General features: G+C 50.5%; 1 protein-coding gene across 4 annotated transcripts in view; it reads left to right on the top strand.

Annotated features, from left to right (window-relative positions):
• The first annotated feature begins 1,699 nt into the window (after positions 1-1,699).
• The window catches only part of LOC111142492 (DiGeorge syndrome critical region gene 2), a 91,632-nt gene continuing 79,415 nt past the window's right edge, over positions 1,700-13,916 (top strand). For all 4 annotated transcript variants that reach the window (XM_022495702.1, XM_022495701.1, XM_022495700.1 and 1 more), the window contains exon 1: positions 1,700-2,036. In XM_022495702.1, the coding sequence (XP_022351410.1) occupies positions 1,958-2,036 (79 nt within the window). In that variant the 5' untranslated portion in view covers positions 1,700-1,957. The remainder of the gene's footprint in view (positions 2,037-13,916) is intronic.

Genomic DNA, 13,916 nt, shown 5'->3' with positions numbered 1-13,916 from the left:
GGCCAAAGGTGGAGGTGTTTCAGGAGGGGCAAAGACTCTTGGCCCGGCAGTGGCTGCAATTTCAGAAGCCAGGGCTTTGCCTTCTCCCTGCATGGTTGGGCTGGACTTCTCACGTTTCTCCCTCTCCATCTGAACTTTTGTTGGCCTGCTTCTTTAACAGTGGCTCTGCAAGGGGACAGCTGGCGGAGATATCTGCTCTTAGCTGTGACTTCCCTCCCTGGGGTCTGCCCAGCCTGTAACCTTGGCTGGGCTCCCTGGGCACATTGAAGGTTGGGCCTGGGTCTCTTCTGAGTGTAGCAGCTGCTCCTGGGAATGCTCCATGAGGACAATGCAAGCAGCCAGGGCAGTGTTGGACAGGGACCACTGTTTCTGCTAGTAGGGGGGCCCCTCTGCTGTGATAGGCCCTTTGTCTAGCACCTGCCACAAGGCACGCCTGGAGGGAGCAGGTGCAGGCAGGTCTGGCCTAGCCTTGGGTTTTATCTTGGCCATCTCCACTCAGCGGGAGTGGGTACCTCTCTCAGGGACCCTGAGAATCCTGAGACATTCAGGAGGATTATGCCTTGAAGGGACTTGGGAGGACTGCTCCTGGTGAGTAAGTTGGTAGGGTGAGAGGTGGGCCAGGCTAAAATGGGTCCCCCCCTTTTCTCTGCTCCCATCTTCACTCTCTTCCCCAGCCTTGACATCCTGTACTAGGCCTTGTCTGTGTCGTTGGTGGTCCTTCCACTGGACAGCTTGCTCCTCTCCTAGTGGGACAGTCCATCTGCTGTGTTCTCTTCCGCAGACAATCTGTTCCCTGACAGGTGTTAGGCCAGCACTGGGACCATGGTCTCCGGAGCCTTTCCTCCCTGCAGATGTGGCCTGCTGTGGCAGCAGCTGTGCCCAACATTTCTTCCCCCTCCTCCCACATTGTGTAGGCAGGGCTCTTCCTTCAGAGGCCAGCTTTGCTCCCCAGTCTAAGATCTGGGTTTCCCTGTCAGCTCCTCTTGTACGAAACTCCTTTAAGCTATTTCCTTTTCCGTAGCGTGTGCTGGTGAAGCCACACCTGCCTGTTCCTTGCAGGGTGGATCCTCCATTCCCCCATCTTCCCACTTCCTCAAAGCTTGTCTGGGTTCCTCCCGTTTTCCTCGTCCCTTTTCCGCAGCGGTTCTGCCTTTAGAGGACCACTTTAGGGAGCACTCTTGGGCCGCTGACCGGACCTGGGTCTGCAGGTATGCAAGGTGTGACGATCTCTCGCGCCCCAGGGTCCTGCTTCACCCTGTCCACCTCGGTTCCCGGTCCCTCTCCTCTTCCTTCACGCTCCGCCCCCCCGGGCTGCTCCCCGCCTCTCCGCGCCCCGCCCCTTTCTGTATCCGTCTTCTTGGCCTGGTTACCCCTCCCCCACCGCCCCTGCCCAGCGCGTCGTGCCCTGGGATCCCGGCCCTCAGTAGGCCCTACCGCCCAGGCTCCACCCCCGAGTCCCACCTCTCCGCTTAACCAATGGCACACTTAACTCCTTATAGTCCCGCCCGCCCGCCTCTCTGTCCCCGCCCCCCCACCGTCCCAGCCTCGGGCCTCGCCCCTTTCGGGTACAGCCGCCCAGGCTCCGCCCTGCGCCCGGCCAAGAGTCCACACGCATTGGGACCGTGCAGGCCCCGCCCCCCGCCTCGGCACTCATTGGCCGGCGCCGGCGGCGCGGGCGGGGGGCGGCGCGGAGCTGAGCAGGACGGCCGCCATCTTGCGCGGAGCCGGAGTCGGAACCCGAGACTGAGGCCGAGAGTGCGCGGGATCCCGCGGCCCATTTTAGCCGCGGCTTAGTCGGAGACTTTTCCTGCCGCCCTTCCGCGCCCGGCCCCTAACCCTTAGCCCGGCCCGGACCCCTGACCCTTATCCCGGCACGGTCCCCTGACCCTCAGTCCGGCCCGGTCCGGCCTCCCCGCGGGGTCACGCGGCCGCCCCGGGGACGATGAACGGAGGATAAATGGTGCCCAAGGCAGACAGCGGTGCCTTCTTGCTGCTCTTCCTGCTCGTGCTCACCGTCACCGAGCCGCTGCGGCCAGGTGCGCGGCGCGGTGGGCGCGGCGCGGTGGGGGCGGTGTGTGGGGGCGGGGCGGGGCCGGGCGGGCAATGTTCGGGGCCGGGGTCGCCCGGGAAGTCCCTCCACCCCGCGGGGCCGAGCCCCAGGAGGGCGCCGGCTAGGCCTGCCGCGAGCCGCCGCGCCCCCTGCCCGGGACCGTGCCCCTCGCCCGGGACCGTGCCCCTCGCCCGGGACTGTGCCGAGAGTTTACCTGGGCTCAGGGCGCCTCGTACATCATTGGAACTTTGTTCTCGAGGGATGTTACCTTTGGATCCGTGTTCCGTGGAGCGCTGCGTGCTTTGAGAATGACGGAAGCGAGAGTGATGTCCGTGGCCCGACCTAACTTCTGGGGCCTGGGAGTTCTTTGGCCAAGGAGCTGCGCCCCTGGGGCGCCCCCACCTTGCCCAGCGGCTGGGGTCAGGCTGGCGTTCCGGGGTCGAGAGAGCAGCTCGTGGAAGCATCTGGTTTCCCACGTTTTCCCTCAGCAGTGGTTTTGTGCCCGGGTCTCAGCCCTGGAAGCTCCTCGGCTGGAAAGCGGTAGCCGCGTTGCTTATTGTCAGTGAGGTGTTGCAGTTGAGAACTGCTCAGCTCAGAGACTGGCGGCCCACCGTGGTACTAGGAGTCCGCCAAGCATCGCACGCAGGAAGCAAGCTTCCTGGGTCAGAGACTGGTGCTGCGGCCGGGTTTCCGCCATCGGAGCCTGGACATTGCCAGGCACTTAGGAGTGATCCTTCAATGTGATAATTAAATGCTTCTGGAACTCCCCTCGGAACTTGTGTTTTCATAAGTAAGCTTGTGATGGGGAATCAGCAGCATGGCCACTGGAAAGTCCGGGATAATTTTTATTTCTACCTGTTCTTGTGTACCCCCTCCTCCATTGCACAACAAAAAAATCAAATCCCCATGTGCAGGGCGGATTTATCCATCAGGCACAGGAGGCCTGGTGCTGGGGACCCACAGTGAATGCTTTTAGTGGTCTCCTTTTAAAATCAGCGAGGAAAACCCCCTGACCTTTTAGGTCAAAGAAAATGTTATAGTATACACATACAGATTTATTGTCTTTATACCGATGCATTTGAAAGTATGATTCTTAATATTATCTTTTATGGAGGAAGGGGCCCATGAAAAGCAGAATTGTCCAGGGCCATTGTCTGTGAGCTCTGTCAGGTCTCTCTTAAAGGCCGGCTGGGGGACACAGTGGTGTGCCACTCTCCATAATGCCTCAGCGAGGGCTCTTACTGCAGATATGACACACCTCTCTGCCTTTGTCATCCTTACGGAGTTCTGTCTTCTCCCCAGTATTTACTTGGTGGCCAAGGCCCTGGGCCCATACTCAACCTGGAGTCACTCCAGTGATGCTCCTCTGGGCTCCCTGTAGAACTGGTTGCTCATTGCTTCTGATGGTTCTCTGCGCAGCAGGGTGACTGGTTGTGGGGTAGCCTTAGTGGGAATGGAAGCCAAAAAAGGCCTACATTTGGAGTATTGGAGTATTGAATGGGCTCTTGAGGACCAGAGCCGATGGATTTATGGCTTGTTGTGATTAAAATCTTTAGAAAAGATGTCTGCATCTGTAGAGTGGTGGGAGGAACATCATTCTGTTCTGGCTCTTGAGTCCCAGTTTTGCCTCTCAGCCCCTCAGGTGGACTCTGTGGGACCAAGCCACACATGCTTGTGTTCCTTGGGGTGCCTCTGGTTCCAGGTCCAGCATCTCCTGCCTGGATGATAGAGGTGACTGATGTCCCCAGCTCCCTTTCCTTTGCTGTCCATGTATCCTGCCAGCTGGCCAGCAACAGTTCAAAAAGTTTTCAGATGCTCACTGTTGCTCACTTGCCGCTAGGGATGCTCAAATGAACTGAATAAACCCCTTTCTCTAGGAGTGCCATTGAGGTATGGAAGCAGAAACTAGATGTAAATCAGATCTTCGGGTATGGGGGCTTAGAGGCAGGCAGCAGAGGTGGTGGACCAGTCATTTGTAGCAGGGGAGGGCTTCCTAGGAGACCTCATATTGAGGTCTGAGTTGGGGCAAGGAGGAAGCAAAGTTATCCTTAGCATTCCACGACTTTTCAGATCAGAACTTTGCAGTGGCTTCTGGTGGTATCTTGAGCTGCTCTGCGAAATCCTGGGGGACTCCACCTGGTTCCCTGATTTTGGCTGAGCAGCAAGGGCAGGTCTCATTTGGGGTCAGATGTTCTCCATGGGTGCTTGTATGTGCTCTGTGTCCTTCCAGGCAGAGGTCTGCTGGCTGGTTCTTGTGAGGGATACCTTCCCTGTCTTAATGTGCATTCTTTCTGTGGGAGTCCCAGCTTTGACCTGTACTTGGGTGTGAGGAGGGCATCAGGCAGAACCTGCTTCCCAGGAGGGAGGGAGTCCTTGAGGACCAGGGCCAAGCCAGCTTTGGCTCTTCCCCGGTGTAGGCTGGGGTGTGAGGCCTTTCACACAGTGGGGGCAACAGAGCTTTTGGCAAAGTTTCTTTTTTTTTTTTTAAGTTTTTATTTATTTCTTTGACAGAGACAGATCAGAAGTAGGCAGAGAGGAAGGCAGAGAGAGGAGGAAGCAGGCTCCCCGCTGAGCAGAGAGCCCGATGCGGGACTCGATCCCAGGACCCTGAGATCATGACCTGAGCTGAAGGCAGAGGCTTTAACCCACTGAGCCACCCAGGCGCCCCTTGGCAAAGTTTCTTAATGCATGTTTGATCTAGGTTGATTAAGGATGTGTTACATGCCACGTGCTGTTCTGATGTGTATGGACACGTGCATTGCTTATCTCTCTGGTGGTCCCTGTGATGTAAGATGACTGCTATTAGCCCCATTTTACAGACGGGAACACAATCACAGAGAGTTCACGAAACTAAGTGGCTGAGATGAGATGAGATTTCAGCCCAAATGTCTGGCCTGTGTTCCCATCACGTGCCTTTGGTTGTGGCTCTGTCTACTCCAGCTGTGTGTGTCCTGCGCTGGCCATCCTTAACCCCAGCTGTGGAACTCCGGGCCACATCTTTTCCCATGACAGACCCAGTGGTTCTCCAGGTGAGGGCGCAGACCCTTTTTTATCTAAATACTCTGATCTAAGGGATAGAACTAGCCATCCCATCAAATCCCTTTCATGGTTAGCCGTTAACGACCAGTGGTGGTGTGTGTGTATCTCCCTCCTGGGGCTGTGGTGAGACCTCTGCTGAGGGGCAACAAGCATGGCGGGGCTTCTGGGGAGCCAGTGGCCGTGGTGTCTTCTCGTTGTCTCTTTCTCTATGTGTGCAGGTAATGCAGCAGCAATTGCTGATTCAGAAAGTGTTTTTCTAGCTTCAATTATGATGGAAAATCATGCCATGGTGTTAGCCACAGCTCAGTCTAGGGTGACCCCACCATACATAGCTGAGAAAACATTTGCCTCCTCCAAGTGAGCTCTGCCCCAGCCCTCTAAAAAGGCTTGTGTTCAGTGAGGCTGCCTGATGAGGTGGTGGGACTGGAAGCTGTCTTCTTTTTGCTGTTGGGAGAGCTGGCTGGGAGAGGCAAATGACTTGCGTAAGGTCGCACAGATGGTGAGCAGCACAGCTGGGATTCAAAACCAGGTGAGTTGGTTCCGAGTTAAGGATTCTTTCCCCTTTGTCATGAGGGACCCAGAGGGGCCTGTTCTCTGTGCTGAACTAGGAAATTGTCAGTGAACTGACTTGTGGCTGTAGCACCTTGCTTCTGGAGCAGCACTTGAGTTAGTGAATAGGAGAGTGTGGCCGTTTTACAAGCACATGTGGCTGGAGCTCATAGGAGTAGCTGGGAAGTTGAACCTGCACCTGGGCTTGCCAGGCGCCTTCCGAGTTCTGAGCTCTTTCCTTCACAGCCCGCCTTCCTGTAACACTGTAGAACTCGCCGTGCTGGCTGATTGTGCTTTTAGCATAATGATTTCATTCTTTTTAGTTGGAATGTAGGGTTAACACACTTTCCAACCTCACTAGCTAGCTAATGAATTGTCTTTTTTTTTTAATATATAAAGAAAACTCGGAAATAATTTCAAAATTACAGAAAAGTTGCAGGAATAAAACTCATGCAAAGAACACCTGTATATCGGGGCGCCTGGGTGGCTCAGTGGGTTAAGTCTCTGCCTTCAGCTCAGGTCATGATCCCACGGTTCTGGGATTGAGCCCCGCATTGGGCTCTCTGTTCAGCAGAGCCTGCTTCCCCCCTCTCTCTGCCTGCTTGTGACCTCTCTGTCAAATAAATAAATAAAATCTTTAAAAAAAAAAGAAAAAGAAGAACACCTGCATATCCTCAGACTTACTTGTTAGCATTGTAGCTCATCTGCCTTATCCCTCATGTGTGCACGTGTGCACATAATTTATTTTCTGAGCAGTTTGAGAGTAAGTGGGCCTTTCCCCTTGCACATTTTGGCTACTGCAGAGAGCAGGAAGAAGCTCCTGGCACTTGGCAGCCCCGGGAGATGAATGGTGATGCCTCCCCACAGCCTTGTAACCAGCCCTCACCACAACCTGCTGTGTACTGGGCGCTGTCGCCAGCTCCCGCCTGCCGTGTGCCGGGCACCGTCACCACGGGAAAGTATTGAGGGCACAGGAAGCACTGTGGTTAAAGCTCCGGTTGGCCCAGGTGGCAGGGAATCAGGTCATTGTTTCAGTTGGCCATTCCGGTCTTTGGAACAGAAAATGTGCTGCTGTCACACACTTCACCAGACAGGTCTGCACCTTCTTGCCACTGTTCCTCTGGCCCAGATTGCTCTTGCCTGCAGCCTTCCTTGGTCCTGTTTCTTCGCCGGCCCACCAGCACTTACTTCACCGCTTCCCTCCCCTGGGCAGTTTGGCAGCGCCGAGGCTTGTTGTCCTCTTAGCCATCATGGCAGGTGATCTAGTTCTCGGTCCTCCCTGCTGGATGATCTCTTACCTCTGTTCCTCTGCCTGCCTTGCTGCTGGGCGTAGGGAAACGTTGGTAGTCTCTTGACTCGGAGTGGTATGTATCAGTGACAGCATGTAGGACTAGTAGATAGCAAGGGACTGGTGAAATGTCTTTTGTCCACTGCCAGATTGTTCCCTTCATCCCATGTGCTTTTGTATTTGGGGTGCTGAGGAGTTGGTGAATGGTCCCTTCCTCTTCCAGTCTACAGATTGGGTCAGTCATCCCGAGAACCCAGTTTTGGGCCAACACTTTGCCAGAATGGTGGGTGGGCCCTAAGTATGGCTATTCCATGCTAGCTGTATTTTTGTTTCTGGTGTGATTTACCAGTTGACTCGGGGTGTTTAGTGAAAGTCATTCACATCTTGTCCTGCTGCTCCAAGCTGGGCTATGTGTTGCATCCGTGTGGACATGGTTGCCTTGACAGGGCAAGTCTAGGGGAAGGTGAATGGCCTGTGGGGCATGATTGGAGCATCGTGAGCTGTAGACCCAGAGTGTCCTGGGGCTTCTGGGCGTCGACCTGGGAGGGAGGAAAGCCCAGGTCTTATGTTGCTTCACACAAGCTGTTTGGAAAAGCAATGACTGTGGTTTAGAACACAGTGAGTCTGGTGTGGTGGGTTAAGAGCATGGGCCCTAGAGCTGCATGGCTGGGCATCAGGGCGCAGTGTGCTGCCCACTCTGACTGTGCTGAGCCTCAATTTCCTCATCTGTAACACAGACATAATAGAACATACTGGAGAGAGATGCTGTGAGAATTAAAATCAATGTGTATAGAGCTCTTAACACATCTGACAAAAAGGCCATTCATGTTAACTTCGAATGGACTTTAGAGAGTGTAGGGACTCCCTGCCCCCCCCTGCCAAAAGTCTGGGTGCATGAGTTTGTGGGCATAAGGGCATGTTTCTTGGGAGAGAGCCCCCACCTGGGAGGCAGCAGAGCAAAGTGGCTTTGAGCACTGTCTGACACACAGTGAGTGCTCAATGAGTCTAGCCATTCCCATGGTCTGAGAGGGGGTGTATGTGGCTTCCTAGAGCCCCCGAAACAACCGCAGTGCTTTGGACAGGGCTAGGCTTGTTCATACTGACACGTTTTACTCTTTGTCACATTCATGTTGTGTCCCCTGGGCCTAGTTTGGCACAGAGTGGGCACTCAGAAATCAGTTATTGAACAAATGCACAAATGGCTATTTATATTTTGACATAAAGAGCAGCAGCTCCCTTAGCCAGCGGGCCTCGCAGCTGCCCCTGGGGGGTGGTGAGGATGAGGGCCTTGTGGCTGCCTGCAAGAACGCCTTTGGTGGACCCATGTGTTGGGGGGGGAGTGCTGCAGAGCCAGCTGGCCTGGGCCTCACACTCGGGGGAGCTTGCTCCTGTGGGGGTGAGCTGGGTGGCGAGGTGAGAGTGGGTGAAGACTTCCTCACGGATCCTCAGATCCTCGTTGAAGTTCAGCAGCCACCCAGCCTGGGGTGGGGGTTGGGCAGGAAGGCTTTTGGGTGGGTGGGTGGGGCCTCCTCTCTAATGGATTTGCTGGGCACGGAGGCTTGGGAACCAACTTCCCCCTGCAGGAGGACATGGCTTGCCCTTCCCTGGGCCATTGCACAGCACAAGTCTTGTTTGAGAGCTCGTGGGTACAAGAACTGCCATACTTGCCCTTTGGCTTTCTCTGCCTTCTCTGCTTGGTGTGGCCTTTGTTTCAGCCAGCTTGGCCTGTTCATTGGCCTAGTCTGTGCCCCTGATCCCCTCCAGTCTCTGTAGGCTGTCTTCCAGATCCCTCGAAGCCAGCCATCAGTTTGATCACCTTGTTGTCTGTCTGCCTGCCCTCAGCTGTTGACTACTCTGTGTTGAGCAGGACAGGGCTGAGAGCAGAGCCCTGGACCAACAGAGCCTTCAGGTATCCACCTTATTCTTCCCTGTCTTGGAAGCTTTGTTTCCACAAGACCTTCCATAGGAGTTTATGGCTATGGAGAGGATTGCTTGGGGCTCCCTGGGGTGCTGGATAAGGGGCAAGAGCCACTGCAGAGGGCATCCCAAGAGGATCAGCTGGGAGATGGGAGGTTCCAGGACCTTCATTGCTTAGACTGACATCAGGTCCTCTGATGCAGAGGCCTTTTTTTTTTTTTTTTTTAAAGATTTTATTTATTTATTCATATGACAGAGATCACAAGTAGGCAGGCTGAGCAGAGATCCCAGGACCTGGAGACCATGACCTAAGCCACCCAGGCGCCCCATGTAGAGGCCTTTTGAGTGCTACTGGCTGCTTCCCAGGGTCTCTGGGTCTGTTAATTTATCCCTGGCTTTGTGGTCTTACAGGGCAGAGTGAGAGGCCTGGAAGTACCTGAAAGGGATGAGGTTCATTTAGGGCCAAGGCAGGCTTGTGCTGCAACCCTCAGTGGTTTGTGGGCCACTCCTTCAGATGCTCCCTCCACCCCATTAGTGCGAGTGGGATGCACATACAGAATGAGAACAGTGAAAGCCCAGAACAGTTTGGAAAAATGATGTTGATTTTCTTTTTAATGTTTACAGAAATTTCATACATGGACTATTTTATACAAATGGAATTATACTTAGATAATTTCTTGAGTTTTTCAGTGGACAGTGTTCTGGAGATCTTTGTAGGCTAGCACACATAGCTGTACTTCTTTTTTTTTGTGAGAACTTTCCTTAGTCTTACTTTGTTTTGTCTGTAGGGGCTGGTTCTCACAGAGGCCTCTTAACCTAAACTTTTCATCAACCAGAAGCTTTAGCTTAGTGAGATTTACAATTAGAGTGGCATGGCTGATAGGTTGGGGTTCCTAGCTCCTAAAATACATAGGCAGTACTTCCAGGGCTGTTCCCAGACCCTCATGTCTTTGTCTCAGTCTAAACCTAGATCTGCAACAACTCCAGGTTGGGCTTCTGGTTTTCACATGTATTTATACTATAATTCAAATTTGTGTGCTTATTTATCTAAATGGCATGCTTTTACCACAGATAATTTAGAATTAGAGTGGCCTTTTAGGGGAACATTGACATGAGCAAAATCATTCACTTGAGAGGTCCCTTAAGAGCAAAAATGAAACTAAATCCCAAAGACCCAATGGTCAGCATTTTTTTATTGGTATGAGGCAGCTTAATTCCAAAAAGAATTAAGATGTCAGGGGGCGCCTGGGTGGCTCAGTGGGTTAAGCCGCTGCCTTCGGCTCAGGTCATGATCTCAGTGTCCTGGGATCGAGCCCCGCGTCGGGCTCTCTGCTCAGCGGGGAGCCTGCTTCCTCCTCTCTCTCTGCCTGCCTCTCTGCCTGCTTGTGATCTCTCTCTGTCAAATAAATAAATAAAATCTTTGAAAAAAAAAAAAGAAGATGTCAGGATATCTTCCTTCAAAGGGAGGCAGAGGGGTACTTCATTCTTTAAAAAACAAAAACAAACGAAAACAAAACTTTGTACTTTGGGAACATGCATACATACAGAAAAGTTGCAGAGTTCACCTAGATTCACCAATTAACATTCGACTCATCACGCATTTGTTTGCATGGTCATGTGTATACAGATGTATTTTGTACTTATGGGGGAAACTACTTGAAACTAAGTTGTAGGCATCATGACCCTTCATTTCTAAGTCCCTCAGTGTGTATTTCCTAAGAAGAAGGCCATTCTTTTATCAGCACAGTGTAGTTGTCAAATTTAGGAAGTTTAACGATGTAGTACTGTTAGCCATGTTCCCATTTTGCTAATTGTCCCATTACAGCATATTTTCCCAAGCCAGGATCCAACCAGGGGGGATCATATATTGCATTTAATTTTGATGTCTGTTTCATATTTTAAAATCTGGAACATCTTCCTGTCTGTCTTTCGTGTTACCGACTTGTGAAAAAGTATAGTCAGTCATTTTATGGACTGTTCCTCATTTTGGGTTTATCAGATTGTTACGATCAGATTTAGTTGATGCATTTTTGGCAGGTACAGTCCCCCAGATCATTGAGTCCTCCTCGGTGCATGCGTCTGGAAGCACAGCCCATCAGTTTGTCGCAGGAATGGCGATACTAACATTCATCACGTGGTAGGGTGGCATTGGCTACATTTCTTTGGGAAAAGTGCCTTTCCACCTTTGTGATTGGCAGGTAATTGGTAGGGAGATAGCCTTACCCATTGTTTTTCAGCATCTGTTAATGATTCTTGCCTGAATCAGTTAACCACTGTGATAATTGCTAAATAGTGATGATTTTCTCTTTTTCTTTTAGTAGTCTACTATAAAAGAGGGCTTCTGTTTTTCATTTTTTACTGTCTGTATGGATTCATGGATTCTTTCTATTCAATTGTTATAGTCTGTTATTGTCATGGTTCATTTTGATACTTATATTGTCATTGATATATTAAAAGGGAAACCCCTTCAGGCTGATTTCTGCATCCTTCTGACATGTCCTCATTTATTTTGAACATCCCTTATTACCAGGCTCATCTTGTGTCTTTTCCTGCTGCAGGCATTTTTCCATGGAACTCTGGTTCCTTTTAATGGAAGATGGTATTTAGAAGCCAGGATCTTGGTGCTGGGTGTGTTCATTGCTACTGGGATACTGCTGCTGCCAGACCCTTCAGGCCAGCTGGGGGGTGTGTGTGTGTGTATGTCCATCTGTCTCTGTGCATGTGTGTGTATGGATGTGTCTGTGTGTGTCTCTTTTTATGTGAGTTCGTACTGTTTGTTTTTGTTCCAACCCAGCATTATGGGATCTTACTTCCTTTTCCTATTTCATATTTGTATCTCCCTTTTTCTGTAATGAGAACTCTGGCTTCCAACATCAGTAGATTTACTTGTTTGCTTAGTCCTGCCCTGTGCACAGAATAGTATGAGAAGTGCTACACCCATTACCACTACAGCAGCAAACCAACTCAGTAAAATTTTGGATTTTTTTTTTTCCTTTTTGCAGCTCTTTTTGTCTTTAGACTGATAGTATATGTATGGTGTACTGGGTCCAAAAGCTACCTGGATTAATTTTTTCTCTCTTTCTTCCTTGTATTTGTTATACACTTAGATTCAGAACCTTGTTGATTTGGGGGCACCTGGCAGGTTCAGTTAGCAGAGTGTGCGACTCTTGATCTCAGGGTCTTGAGTTCAAGCCCCGTGCTGGGCATGGAACCTAGTTGAAATTAAAAAACAAAACAAAACAAAGAAACCCAACTGTTGATTTGAAACCACCTTTACTAAATAGACTATTGAGAGAAGTAATTATTAGAATGTCATTATAATAAGCTTCTACTTCGTCACACTAATTGGTAAGGAAACATTTCCTTTTTGAATAGGTTGTGTTTTCCTGGCTAAGTTAAAAATCATTTCTATGACTAGATTTTACACTTTTTTTTTTTAAAGATTTTATTTATTTATTCGACAGACAGAGATCACAAGCAGGCAGAGAAGCAGGCAGAGAGAGAGAGAGGAGGAAGCAGGCTCCCCACTGAGCAGAGAGCCCCATGCAGGGCTCCATCCCAGGACCCTGGGATCGTGACCTGAGCCGAAGGCAGAGGCTTTAACCCACTGAGCCACCCAGGCGCCCCTAGATTTTACACTTTTAACAAGTCAGCTCATTAGTGTAAATTGTTATTTGCTTAAGATATTTTTTCCAATTTTGTTTCTCTGGTTTGAAGAGAGTTATGTATGTTGAATAAATTACCACTCAGCATCAGTAAAGAGAAAGGCCAAGTAAAACATAACAAAAATTATATTCCTTAGATTTTAACATTAATAAGTGCTATTAATTAGTTCTTTAAATTGGTTAATCTTAAAATCTGATGGAGTGTATTAGAAATTACTTTATAGTACTAACTACAGTGTGGTGTCCAGGATTGGATCCTGGAACAGGAAAAGGACGTAAGTGGGACAACCAGTGGAATTCCAATAGTCTGGAATTCAGTTCATAGAAAGGTACCAATGTTGGTTTCTACATTATGCCAAATGGTAGTGTGTAGTGTAAGATAATTAACAACCGGGGAAACTGGATGAGGGCGTATGGGAACTTTCTGTAAACCTTAAATTATCCTATAGTGGAAAGTTCATTTGAAAAGTTACTTTGTAATAAGTGAATATTTAAAAATGAGTTATTTTTCATTTCTAAGAGTCCCAAGACCTTGTCATCCTAGTTTTATCAGTGTAATTTTGGCAATTCACCTTGTAATTTCAGCTGCTGCTTTGGGAAAATAAGTGGAGGGTTTAGATGTCTGGGATCATTTGAGCCCAAGTTTGTTTAAAAAGCTCCCAGTTCCGGGGCACCTGGTTGACTCAGTATGTTAAGCATCTGCCTTTGGCCCGGGTCATGATCTCAGGGTCCTGGGATCGAGCCTCTGTCAGGCTCCCTGCTCATTGGGGAGTCTGCTTCTCCCTCTGCCTCTCTCCCTGCTCATGCCTATTCACTCATTCTCTCTCTCAAATAAATAAAACCTTAAAAAAAAAAAAAACTCCCAGTTCCACCGTCCTCCCCATCATGTGTGATGTGGGCGAGCTGTCTGAAGATGGGGTTGAGCTTGGCCCAGGAGTTTGGGCATAGTTGTGCACGTGCTTTATCTGACAGTCTTATTTGGGAGGGAGGCAGTGAGGCAGGTGGTAGGTCCGTTTTAGAGATTGGGATGCTGAGGCCCAGAGAGGATAATTAACATTGCCTGGTGGCCAGTCACTCGGCTTTTAAGTAGAAGCAGCAGAAACCGGAAACTGAAGATTGCTATCTTGAGCCAGGTGCTCTACCTCTTGTACCATGCTTCCAGAATAAGATGAAAGAGCTCCACGGCTGTGGGGGACTGAGTGGAGACAAATGCACCACCATCTGGCGCCCACCTGCGAAGGAAGAGGTCCCCTCTTAGTGCTCCTGGCTTCTGTCCAGCTCCACCAGCATTTGGGTGGACACTGATGCTGTGTCACAGCTCTTTGGACCTAGCTGACCAGTTCCAGGAGTTAGTGTTTTAGCAGTCTCCCCTGCTGATTTCAGCACCCTTTGATTGCAACCAAGAAAA

This window comes from Enhydra lutris, unplaced genomic scaffold (genome assembly GCF_002288905.1).
Source record: "Enhydra lutris kenyoni isolate GAN:26980312 unplaced genomic scaffold, ASM228890v2 scaffoldscaffold8, whole genome shotgun sequence".
NCBI classification, from domain to species: Eukaryota; Metazoa; Chordata; class Mammalia; order Carnivora; family Mustelidae; genus Enhydra; species Enhydra lutris.
The sequence above is the reverse complement of the archived record's forward strand: the minus strand, read 5'-3'. Positions and strand labels throughout refer to the sequence as shown.